The sequence below is a fragment of the Bidens hawaiensis genome, unplaced genomic scaffold (assembly GCF_021521415.1).
Source record: "Bidens hawaiensis isolate Kalapana, Puna unplaced genomic scaffold, B.hawaiensis_p1.1 tig00035895_1, whole genome shotgun sequence".
NCBI classification, from domain to species: domain Eukaryota; kingdom Viridiplantae; phylum Streptophyta; class Magnoliopsida; order Asterales; family Asteraceae; genus Bidens; species Bidens hawaiensis.
In genome coordinates this window covers 70,126-82,708 of record NW_027496242.1, presented here as the reverse complement: position 1 = coordinate 82,708, position 12,583 = coordinate 70,126, and the positions used below count along the sequence as shown (strand labels likewise).

At 42.6% G+C, this 12,583-nt stretch overlaps 1 protein-coding gene across 1 annotated transcript; it reads left to right on the top strand.

Moving 5' to 3' along the window:
• Positions 1-9,230: 9,230 nt before the first annotated feature.
• On the top strand, positions 9,231-9,659 carry LOC143587811 (uncharacterized). The gene has a single exon (XM_077068991.1). It carries the CDS (start codon positions 9,231-9,233, stop codon positions 9,657-9,659), a length of 429 nt encoding a protein of 142 aa, XP_076925106.1.
• Positions 9,660-12,583: the final 2,924 nt, after the last annotated feature.

The following is a 12,583-nucleotide window of genomic DNA, read 5'->3' as shown; positions in this document are numbered from 1 at the left end:
TCGGTGAGCTGTCACCCTGTGATTAGTTCATGGGCTGCTCTGGTCAAATTGTCTGTTCCGCCCATACCTTAGTAGGTATAGTACGAAAGACCTTCCAGAAGCATACGGACTGGCTCATTTAGGCGGGAGTATTCCCGCCTTGCTCATTCCTTCATGTGACTACTGAAGTAACGAATGCCTTGTGCGTGTAGCCTTGCTGTTAGTGCGGGTAGCCTTTCCTGATGGCTTGTATCCGCAGCTGCGGGAACAGGCGGGGTACTTCACCATTGGGAGGCTTTCCCTGCGGGTACAGCTGGCGTACTGCGCGTAAGGTTCTTTGAGCATGGTGGGTCCTGCTGGAGCAGTTGGTCATTGCGCAGACGTCCCTGTTCAAGGTGAGTCTTGCGGGTCCAACTGGGCTCTGCTGGGACCTACCTCTTCAGTAAGAGAACAAGTTTAATGGACTCAAGAGTGATTTGGGCCTAAAAACCTTTGGGCTTAGCCTATTTAAACCCCTAAAACCCTAGATTTTTCCATCCTTATCATTTCACCATCATCCACCCAATCATTGGCACACATACACATAAACCTCCTGTACACCAAAGATTCCAAATCTAGATCATTCATCTTGGATCTAGCTCAACCTCACCAAAAAGGTAAATGATTTATATCCATTCTCATTTCATTTTCTTGATTAAGATTGATAACCAACAAGTTAAAGGTAAAAACGAACCAATATATATACAAGCTTAAACCAAATCTAGTCATAATAATAACAAAGGTTTAACAAGAATTATAACAACAATATTGGTGTAAAACGGGTTCAACGAGACCCGAGTTACAACTGTTCGACCTTGGTCAAAGGGACTCGAACCAGAGAGCTTGAAACGGAACCCGGGCCCTAGACGGCTCGAACCAGATAACGCAAAACAGAACCCAACAGGTCTGGGGAGTGCGAGGTTAAACCCAGATCTGAGCCATGAAGAGCCTCATGACCAAACCCCACTATTGAAGCAAACCCGAACCAAATCTGGAAAGACCCCGACGTGCGAAATAGAGGAGTTCGCATCCCGATGCGAAATCCGGCTGTGCGAAGCGAACTCTGGCCGTGCGAAGCAAATTCCGGCCATGCGAAAAAAAATCTTAATGCGAAGCCATCTCGTGCGAAACACCCACTTCGCGCGAAACGAATCCAAGCGAAACACCCACTTCGCGTGAAACGATTTCAAGCGAAAAGACCCATCATGCGAAGTAGACCCGATGCGAAGCAAACCTTATGCGAAAAAAGACCTCATGCGAGACCATCCCATGCGAAGGATTGAGTGAAGGAAGGTGTTGGTGGTGGTGACCGGAGTGGAAGGGGCGGCGGTGGTGGCCGTGATTAAAGGAGAAAGAAATGGGGAGATGTAGCAGTGGTGGAGTAGCCATGGTGTGGCGAGAGAAACAAAACCCGAACCCGACGTTAGATTGATCGCCGGAAAACGAGAGAAAGGGGAGAGTGAGGGGCGGCAGCTCCTGGTTATGAAATGGGGAGAGGGAAGAGGTAAGGTTGGGGTGGGTGAGGGTGTAATATATATAATAATAATAATAACATTAATCTTAATAATAATAGCAAATATATATATATATATATAATACATAAGGCACATGGATCCAAGAACTTAAGCGAGACCCGACTTATCTAACAACCCGTGACCCGCCCTATGCTAGACCAATGGAAAACCGTTTAGAAAATACTTAAATTTGAGAGCTCATTATACAAGTGGACGAATGGAAGGAAATGGACGAGCAAAGGATAAACCGTAAATATGTAAATACATATAATATAATCTAAGTATATAATAACCATAAATAAGGATTTAAAGTATATTAAATAAATAAGAACGGTTAAGAGGGTTTCGTGTCGATCTCGGTTAATTTAACGGTTAACCCCGTTAACTCAAGAGAATAAATAATAAACAAATATAGAGCATTAATACGTGTTCATTGTTAAACAGTTAGCCGTGCACAACTCAAGAAGGGAATTACTATTAATGGTGAACGTAACAGGATCCAGGTGAGTTCTAGCCCCTTTTATGTGCTATGTTTTCGGGGCTGTGTGCATACTGCGATGTGTTTAGATTTATACACTTAACTTAAATGGTAAGTGTATTTTAGAAATATGTTTGCGTATGAATGTGAATGATATGGATTGTTTAACTAGTATGCATGTAATGTTATATTGGTTATGATTGAAAGTAATAGAAAGAAAATGTAACAAAGATAGAATGGCATGATGTTAGAGGGCATCGGGCCCTAATAATAACCGAGGTATGCAGGGCACTGGACCCTTATAATATCCAAAGTAAGTAGGGACTGGACTCTGAGGAGATCCAAGGTATGAAGGACACCGGATCCTTATAATTCCGAGGTATGTAGGGCACTGGACCCTTATAATATCCAAGGTAAGTGAGGACCGAATCTTTATAGTATCCGAGGTATGTTGTTAGTATGAAAATATGAATGTATGTATGTATATACGTACGTATGTATGATTGAATGATAGACGAATGAGTATATCAATACGTATCTTCGGACGGCATTGGTAAGTAAGTGGATGTAATGTGCGTTAATTAACTAGAACTCACTCAGCGTAGCTGACTTTTAGTATGCACGCAGGCAAGTAGATTGAGACAAGTTGGTTGATGAGGACACGTGGCAAATAAGAGGAAGGCTGGCATCGCTATGAAGAAGACACCCGTGTCATTTACGTTTTATGTTTCAGACTTATGTTATGTTATTTTAAGACAAGATGTTTATGATATGTTTGAATGAATGATTCTTAAATTCCGTGAAATGTTTTAATTAACTCTGATTTTACGAATTATGTGAATGAGTAAATCCAACCAGCGAGAAAGTAGGGCACCCGGGTTGGGGGCCTTAAAGGTTGGTATCAGAGCATAAGTTCGATAGAATAAGCATCCTACATGCTTATACTCGAACAGAGAATGGGACGAAAAGAAGAAAGAAAGAAGATGCCAGTCAGAGAATGCCATGTGTCACTCAAGCAAGCCTAATACGTGAACTTCCTTACGTTTAACATAGGGATAAGTAAGAGGTTTATATGAATTGTTTAAGATAGAATTGCTTGCTTACTTGCTTATGTTTGAAATGTTTGACTGTTTAACTGCATTAAGTAGAACTGAGCACGAGTAGACTCACGAAAGGAAGTGTATAGGACACGGAAAGTAGCGTGAGCAGCTAATCCCAGCTGGCCACTGTTATTACCTGCAGCTTTACTATCCTTGTACTAAATAGTTCCTCACGTGACAATGTTTGTGTTTTTCCTTTTAGAATTCAAATGGCTGGTACTGAGACTACCGGACAATGGGGAAGCACGGGACACCGTGGTAGGCCACGTGTTAACCAAGCATTCACGATTAGCTATTATTCCACCATTTGTAATCTTTTCAAGTTCAATATAATTGGTAGTGATAGTTTTCACTACCTGAGGTTTTTGTGCCGGCGGGATACTAGTTACCAAGGGCTTTTCCTCGTATAAATCTCTGTGTTCATCGTTTGTAACTGTTACTTTTATCTCATTAATCCATACTAGCACCAATCCTCACTTACGAATTTGGTTCATTGATCCTTAGACCGATTTTTAACCAAAACAATTTGGCGCCCACCGTGGGGCATTTGGTGCTTTAATCACAAAAACCCTTACCTTTATTCGATCCTTACTCTCACTCAGTCAATGGCCTACCAAGGAAAAGCTATTCCCACAACTGCTGCTTCGAGTGTCCTGGCTCAAGTGACTTTGCCACCGCTACCCATTTCTACGAAGCCACAAAAGCCTATAACTGTTGCTAAGAAGAAGGAGACTGCTGTTTTCTCCGAACCAAAATCTACTACCATCTCCCAAACGGTAACTGCTAACAATGATGTTTCTGTTTTGTGTTCACAGATGAAGAGCTATATGGATCAGCAGAACAAGACCAACCAGAGGATCCTCCATGAGATCAAGGAAATTAGGAGAACTAAAAAGACTGTTGAAGCGCAAGCCCCCATCATGCCAAAGATGCTTGACTTTGGCACTCCGAATTTCCTGGGCCAGAGGTATCCAGCATACTCTCACCCTCAACAAGGATCCTCGAACCTCTTCCAGAAGAAATACCCTGACCGATACTTGCAAGGATCATCTATCCTTCAAGAAGGATCATTAGGTCAACCCCTGAGATCCTCCAATCACCATTTGCAAGGATCCTCGGCCTTCCAATCCGGTCCCTTAGGATTTTACCAAGGATCCTCCACCCACCAACCTCTTCCAGAAGAAATACCCTGACCAATACTTGCAAGGATCATCTATCCTTCAACCAGGATCCTTGGGCTTTCAAACAGAACCCATCATCCATCAGCATCCAGAACCCTACTATCCTTACGGGATGGAAACCCTGAAGGAACCCTGATCCGGGCCATTGGAGGTCCATGAAGGCGATTTCATGCCCATGCAAACTACTGCTCCTGCTGGACCAACTGCTGATGCCGAAACAATATATCCTGGACGCAGCTATGGAGCTAGATCTTTTGATCACGTAAAAGGTAACATTTATGATAATCCGTCTTTTGGCACTAACCATGCTAGTATGCAGGATACTGGGATCAACCAAACCCTAGCCCGTGAACTACAAAAGCTCAAGGATATGATATCCAGTGTGCCTGGAGTCATCAAACCTATTCCCGAAGTACCTGCAAGAAGCCACAACATATCCAGGTTTGCTCCACTAATTTTTGATGCCGAGATACCAAAACGCTTCACTGCTCCTAGTATGAAACTATATGATGGATCCACGGATCCTGAGGAACATGTAGCCTTATATCGCGAAAGGATGGAAATTAATCCAATCCCAGATAGATTGAAAGAAGCTTGCTTGTGTAAAGGTTTGGCTCGACCCTTACTGGATCCGCCCTTAAATGGTTGCTAAGTCTTCCTCCTTATTCTATTACCTCATTTTCTCATTTAATCAATCTATTTAATAGTCAATTTTCATGCGGTAGATCTTTCGAAAAATTAACTAGTGATTTATATAGAGTTGTCCAACCTCGTGGGGAACCTCTTAGGCAGTTCCTTACAAGGTTTGGAAGAGAGGCATTGGAAATTCCAAATTTGGATGTCCCGACAGCTGTTGAGGCATTCAAAATGGGGTTACAAAAGTACTCTCCATTTTATCAAGATCTTGTGATGACCCCTTGCAGGAACTTAGATGACGTCCGAAACAGAGCTTTAAGATTCATCAGGTTGGAGGAGGATCAAAGGATACAAGATCAACTAAGCACTCCGGTGAAAAAGGAATCTCAAGATAAAAAACAAGGATCCTACTTCAGGAACAACAACTCTAAGCCATACAATAAAGCAAATGGCCAGAAGATCAATCCTGTAGAAGAGGAGGAGGACGATGAAGATTGTCCAAGAATATCTGATTATTGCTTCTCCGTAGATATGGGAGGAGTGATACTTGCTGTCAGGAACTTGGGCGACAAAGCAAGACGGCCAAGAAAAAACGAGAAGGCACCGCCCCCCCAAAGACAAATCGAAATGGTGCACCTTTCAAGAAGACTTCGGCCATATGACAGAGGATTGCATAGCCTTGAGAAAGGAGATAAGCTACCTACTCATCAAGGGTCACCTTAAGGAGCTGTTCGGAAGAAAAAAGCCCAGGAACCAGGATCCTGAACCAGTTCCGGAAAGGGCTGCTCTACCTCCCCCAGGCGCTCAAGTTATCAACAAGATCTTTGGAGGATCCGATATATGCGAAACCTCTTATTCGGCTGCAAAGAAGTACACCAAAGAATGCAAACTAGAAAACGGTGAAAGGCCAATCAAGACTTCTACAACAGCCGAGCAAAGAATTATCTCCTTTGATGAGGATGATCGAGTCAATGTCCAGGATCCTCATCATGACGGTTTAGTCATTACTTTGTTTATTTCTAACCATTATGTACGCAGGATATTTATTGATGGAGGAAGTTCAGTTAACATCATCCAACTAGAAGTCCTTCGAAGGATGAATATCCCTGAGGCGGAAATTGTCCCACGATCCTCAGTTCTTGTAGGATTTAGTAGGGAAACGAAGAATACATTGGGGGACATCAAACTACCCATATATATAGAGGGAGTAAATTCTATTCAAAAATTTTGTGTTATCGATTCTTTGTTTTGTTGCAATGTTATTCTTGGCAGGCCATGGATACATGAGATAAAGGCGGTTCTCTCCACTTACCATCAATGCATGAAGCTACCTACCCCATGGGGGATAGCGAAGATCGAAAGTGATCAGCAAAACGCTAAGGATTGCTACACTTCCTCAATGAAGTCTACAAAAAAGTTGAGGGAAGCATAGCAATTACAGAAAACAAGGAGGAATGTCATGGAGACTAAGGAACAAGACTCTAAGGAAGTGGTCTTGCACCCTGAGGATCCTGACGGCAAAGTCCTAATAGGTGTTGAAATACAAGAGTCCATTGAGAAGGATCTAATATTCTTCTTACAAGGAAGAAAGTCAACCTTTGCGTGGAAGCACGAAGATATGACAGGTATTTCTAAAGATATTATAACTCATAAACTTGGAATTGATCATTCTTTCAGACCTATTCACCAAAAAAGAAGGAAATTTTCCCCAAAAAGAAATACGATCATCCAAGAGGAGGTACAAAAACTACTAAAGGCAGGTATGATTAGAGAAGTAAAATATCCAAAATGGTTAGCCAATGTGGTTGTAGTTCAAAAGAAAAACGGAAAGTGGAGGGTATATGTCGATTTTACTGGCTTAAATAAGACTTGTCCCAAGGATCCTTTCCCTCTTCCCCACATTAACTCCATGGCGGATGCTACCGTAGGGCATGAAATGTTGACCTTTATGGATGCCTCCTCAGGATTTCAACAAATCCAGATGGAACCATCTGATCAAGAGGATACAACGTTTATAACTCCTACGGGCATATATTGTTAAATTGCTATGTCGTTTGGTCTTAGAAATGCAGGTGCTACATATCAAAGACTAGTCAATATGATGTTCAAGGAACAACTGGGAGATACCATGGAAGTCTACATGGATGACATGGTGGTGAAATCAAAGAAGGCAGAGGGTCACCTCAAGGATCTGGAAGTAGCATTTGACGTCCTCGACAAATACAACATGAAGCTAAACCCTGCTAAATGTGTATTTGGTGTCAAAGCCGGAAAATTCTTAGGATATTTGGTAACCAAAAGGGGGATAGAGGTGAGTCCAGAGCAAATCCAAGCCATCTTAAACCTCAAGTCTCCAACAAACGTCAAAGAGGTACAAAGATTAACAGGAAGGGTGGCAGCACTTAACAGGTTCATATCGAAATCCTCAGAAAGATGTAAAGGTTTTTATGACATCATGAGGAAAAACAAGAAATTCGAGTGGACGGAGAAACATGAAGCTGCTCTAACCGCTCTGAAGGATTATTTATCCTCAGCACCCACTTTGATGAAACCTTTAGATGGAGAACCATTGATCCTCTATCTAGCCGTTTCCCTCACCGCCTTGAGTGCAGTCTTGGTAAAAGATCACAAAGGTAATCAACATCCCATTTACTACATAAGTAAAAGTCTCCTCGATGCCGAGTCCAGGTACTCTCACCTAGAAAAACTTATTCTTGCTTTAATTATGGCCTCAACTAAGCTAAGACACTATTTTGAAACGCATACTATTATTGTAAAAACTAATTATCCCATAAAGAATGTCCTTAGAAAACCGGAAATGTCGGGTAGAATGGCCAAATGGGCTGTGAAATTAAGTGCATATGATATTCAATATGAGCCTAGAAATGCAATTAAGTCACAGGCACTAGCGACTTTGTGGCTGATTTTAGTAGTGACATAGAAGAACAAGCCAATCATGAAGTTCAACAGCTTGAAGAAGCCGAGGATCCTTGGACACTCTTCACTGATGGAGCCTCAAATGTTAAAGGAACAGGATTGGGAATACTACTAAAATCGCCACAGGGGGACATAATACCCCATTCCATAGCTTGTGAATTCCAGGCCACTAACAATGAAGCAGAATACGAGGCACTTATTGCAGGTATACAACTAGCTAAAGGTATGAGAAACAGATATCTTCAAATTTTGTAGACTCTTTATTAATTGCTAATCAATTTAATGGCTCATATGCAGTCAAAGGTGAGAAATTAATTAAATATTTAGATATAGTAAAGGATCTTGCAGGATCCTTCGATTATTGTACAATTACGCAGGTACCAAGAGAAGAAAATGCTGGGGCCGACGCCTTAGCAAACCTGGCTTCAGTTTTGAAACTCCCAGAGAACATAAAAATTCCTATCATCCACGTCCTATCCCCTGCAATTGAGGAATGCCAAGCAATGGAGATAGACGGAGCCTAAACACGGATCCTAAGGATCGTTCCCTTGATCACTCATCCTGGATCCTTCCGATAATAAAGTACATTCAAGATGGAGAAATCCCAAAAGAAGAGAACCCCAAAGCTTTTAGGACCAAGGTATCACAATATACTATTGTACATAATATGCTATCTAAGAAATCCCTTGCAGGTCCATATTTAAGGTGCATCGAAGGATCCAAGATCCAAGAAGTACTGAAGGATTTCCATGAAGGAGATTGTGGCAACCATACAGGGGGCAGAGCGTTATTCTCAAGGATTCTAAGAACCGGATACTTCTGGCCTACAATGAAGAAGGATGCTATGGAATATTCTAGGAAGTGTGATGCTTGTCAGAGGCATGACAACATTCTGCATCAACTGGCAGAACCCTTATACCCTATTGTCTCTTCGTGGCCATTCATGAAATGGGGAATGGACATAGTGGGTAAACTCCCTACAGCTCCAGGAGGAAAAGTCTTCATGTTAGCAATGACAGACTATTTCTCTAAATGGATCGAAGCTGAGGCTTTCCCTCAAGTTAGGGAAAAGGAAGTTATATCCTTTATCAAACGTAACATTATAACTAGATTTGGAATTCCTTATGAAATTATTTGTGATAATGGTTTCCAATTTATTGGGAAAAGAACTACTAACTTTTGTGAAAGCTGGGGAATCAAAATGATCACTTCAACACCAGTCCATCCACAAGCAAACGGCCAAGCAGAATCAAGCAACAAAGTAATCATCAACAACCTGAAGAAAAAGCTTGGAGCAAAGAAAGGCAAATGGGCTGAGGAACTACCCTATATGCTCTGGGCAGATAGGACAACTCCAAAGAATACCATGGGACAAACGCCGTTCTCATTAGTCTTTGGAGCTGAGGCAGTGATCCCCACTGAAATGGTGTACCCAACAGCCAGAACAAGCATCCGTGATCCTCAGACAAATGACGAGAATCTTGTCCAAGATCTAGATACCGTGGAAGAACTCAGAGATCAAGCAAGATTCAGGATGGCAGCCTACCAACAAAAGATGGCTGGCGCATACAACAAGAATATCAGAATTAGAAGATTTGAAGTTGGAGACTTAGTCCTTCGAAAGGCATTCCAAAACACAACTAATCCCGCAGACGGGAAGCAGGCACCCAAATGGGAGGGTCCTTATCTGATTGAAGCCAAAGCAGGAAAGGAGGCATATCTTTTAATGAATATGGAAGGTGACATGCTCCCAAGGGCTTGGAATGAAATCCATCTAAAAAAGTATTTTTGTTGATCAGGATCCTGGATCCTAATCAATTGCTTCAGTCCGATACTTGGTAAAATTTTACTTTATGTTTATATTTTCACATTATATTCTTGGTTTGTCAAATGTGTCAAGTTGCAGAAATGCCGAGCAATAGGGCCCTCAAGTGGAAAAAATGGGTTGGCCAACTCTCTCCTAAGTTTAATCGGCCTTGTCGCAGGTTTATAAGGTCTTCACCTTATCTCCCGAATTAGGGTTTCTACACCCTCGCCTGGAGCGCACGATTATCCGGGTATAATTGGAGGCTGTGGAACCAGTGCACTATACGTGGCTGACAATTTCATGGCTAAAAATTATATCTTGGATCCTACGAATTAAATGGTAGACGTACCATATACACAAGTTAAGGTCAACGCTGGGTTAGGCTCGTCACTGCATACAATTGGGCCAACGCCAAGGATCGGCTCGTCGCTCGTATTTATTGGGCTTGTCCCCACGTTTTGGGCTTGTCCCCACGAATTATTGGCCTTGTCCCCACGTTTTATTGGCCTTGTCCCCACGATTTATTGGGCTCATCCCCACGATTTATTGGGCTTATCCCCACGTTTTGGGCTTGTCCCCACGAATTATTGGGCTTGTCCCCACGTTTTATTGGGCTCGTCCCCACGATTTATTGGGCTCGTCCCCACGACTTATTGGGCTTGTCCCCACGTTTTATTGGGCTTGTCCCCACGATTTGTTGGGCTTGTCCCCAAGATAGTTGGAATTTAATCCAGCTTTTCTAACTATTATATCCTCTTTTGATGATTTGTTTTGACAGGAAAATATCTTAAAGAAAAAAGTTCTAAGGATTGAGAATCCTCTATCCTAGTGACACAGGTTATAATGCAGGAATCAAAAGAGTCATATTATAATATGCAAGATAAAAAGGCGATCCAGGCTTCACCAACAAAACGTGGACCATCCACCCGAATCAAATTACATTAAAGTTCATGCAGAAATTTAAAAGACAAAGGCGGTTAAGGCTTCATCCCCATAAAGCTAAGGATCCCTCCACCCTAACCACCTTTGAAAATTGTCTTATGGATCACAGATCCTAAGGATTGCCACTACCATTGTCCATACAAACCATAAACAAAAACCATTAAAACATCATAAAAAAAATGGGCTCCGGCCTTGTCTTCATATCCATCATCGCCCATTGCACCAGCTACTCCTTAGCCACATCACCTTCACCATCACCCGCCTCCTTGACCTCCAATGCGTCATCCTTGATCCCGCTTGTCCCAGCATCCTCGGTCTTCTTCTCAGCTCCTGCATCCTCGCTCTCTTCACCAAAGCCAGCCAATGCCTTCTCCCACATAGCCACATTCCAAGTGGACCTATCAAAGTTAGGATCATCAGCCTCAGCAGCCATCTTGATCCTGGATGTGAGCACCGCCTTACTTGCCCACACATTGGCCTGTTCGGTGACCTCAACCACTTGATCCTGAGCTTGGATGTCAACAAGAGTCAGCTTGTCCTCCAGGGGCCCTTTTCAGTCTGCAGCTCCATGATCAGCTTGTCCTTTAAGGATATCCCGACACGATACTTGGTGATTTCCTTCTCTGTGTTGGCCATGTTTTCGTCGTACAAAGCCTTGAAACTGGCTACCGCCTGCAAGAAAGTTACAAGTTAAAGATACAACTAAAAAGTTTATGACTAAGGATAAAGGAACCTTACCTCTGAGAGTTGATCAAAGACATGCTGGGCACTGTGGATCTCCATGTCAGAATCTCTTTTTCTTTTCAGGATGGCTTTTGAACGGGTAGTCATAGATTTTGGAGGTGCAAGGCTGGAACTTCTCATGGGTTTCTTCTCAGAGGAGCGGGAAGAGATCAGGCTGTCAACATCCTCCAACTGGAACTGACCCAACAAATTTTTGGACGGCTTGGATGAGGACTTCTGTGCACCTACCCGAAAAAAGATAAGTTATTATCTGTTATCTTTTCTTATTTAGTAAACTTATAATAAAAAGATGGATTCTAACTTAGTTGACATTGTTTCCGAGGAACTGGTGGTCTTCTCGTATGAATCCTCTGCTTCTTCAACGATAGCTTTGTAGGTCCTATCAAAAGGATCCAGAGACAGGAACACCTTTGCCTTTTCAATACATTCCGGGTCAGCGGCAAGATCAGAAAAATTGGATACTACACAAAAAACAACAAACCCACAGTTAGCCAATTGATAGAACGAGCATCACCTATCCTCTGGATCCACTATCCTACCCTTCTGGATCCAGCGAGACGGTTAGGAATTCCCTTTGGGGATACTGTCTCTTAAAACGAAAAAGAACTGGTTCTTCCAGCTTTGGTCGTTATGAGTAGTCTTGTTGATCGGCAAAGGCTGGAAAGGTTTACTCTTGAAGAGAAATCTGCTAGAACTGTGAGTTACGAGGCTGTACAAGTAAGAAAGGGCTGGAAGATTGAAGTCGAGATCCTGCTCTGCAATCAGTCTCTCAAAGGTATGCAAAGTCCTCCACATCATCGGCATTGCTTGAATATAGCTAAGACCGGTGAAGGAAAAGAAGGTAGTAGTAAGGTCGGGAAACGGATACGAGAAGCCGTGAAGGAATAGGAGTGCCGGAAAACAAACCCAGTTAGAGGAAACACAATCGCTCCTTAATCGGGAGTCATACGCTCTAAACACCGTTCCTTCGGGGAAGCGTTTGGAGATTCTCTGGATCTCTTCGTTGGTGAATTTGCAGATCTCGGAAGCTGGATCTTTAAGAAGATGCTGCGTCTGGAGCACAGGAGTAATATCCTTAGGTCTCGAGCTAAAGGAAGCTTTCTGGTCTCTTCTAGGCATCGTGATAGAAGGATGAGAAAGATACAGGAGATAATAGAAAAAAGAAAGGAGGATACCTGGTGGTTATGCCGGAACTATGCTTATAATCCGATGAAGAAGGAAGATAT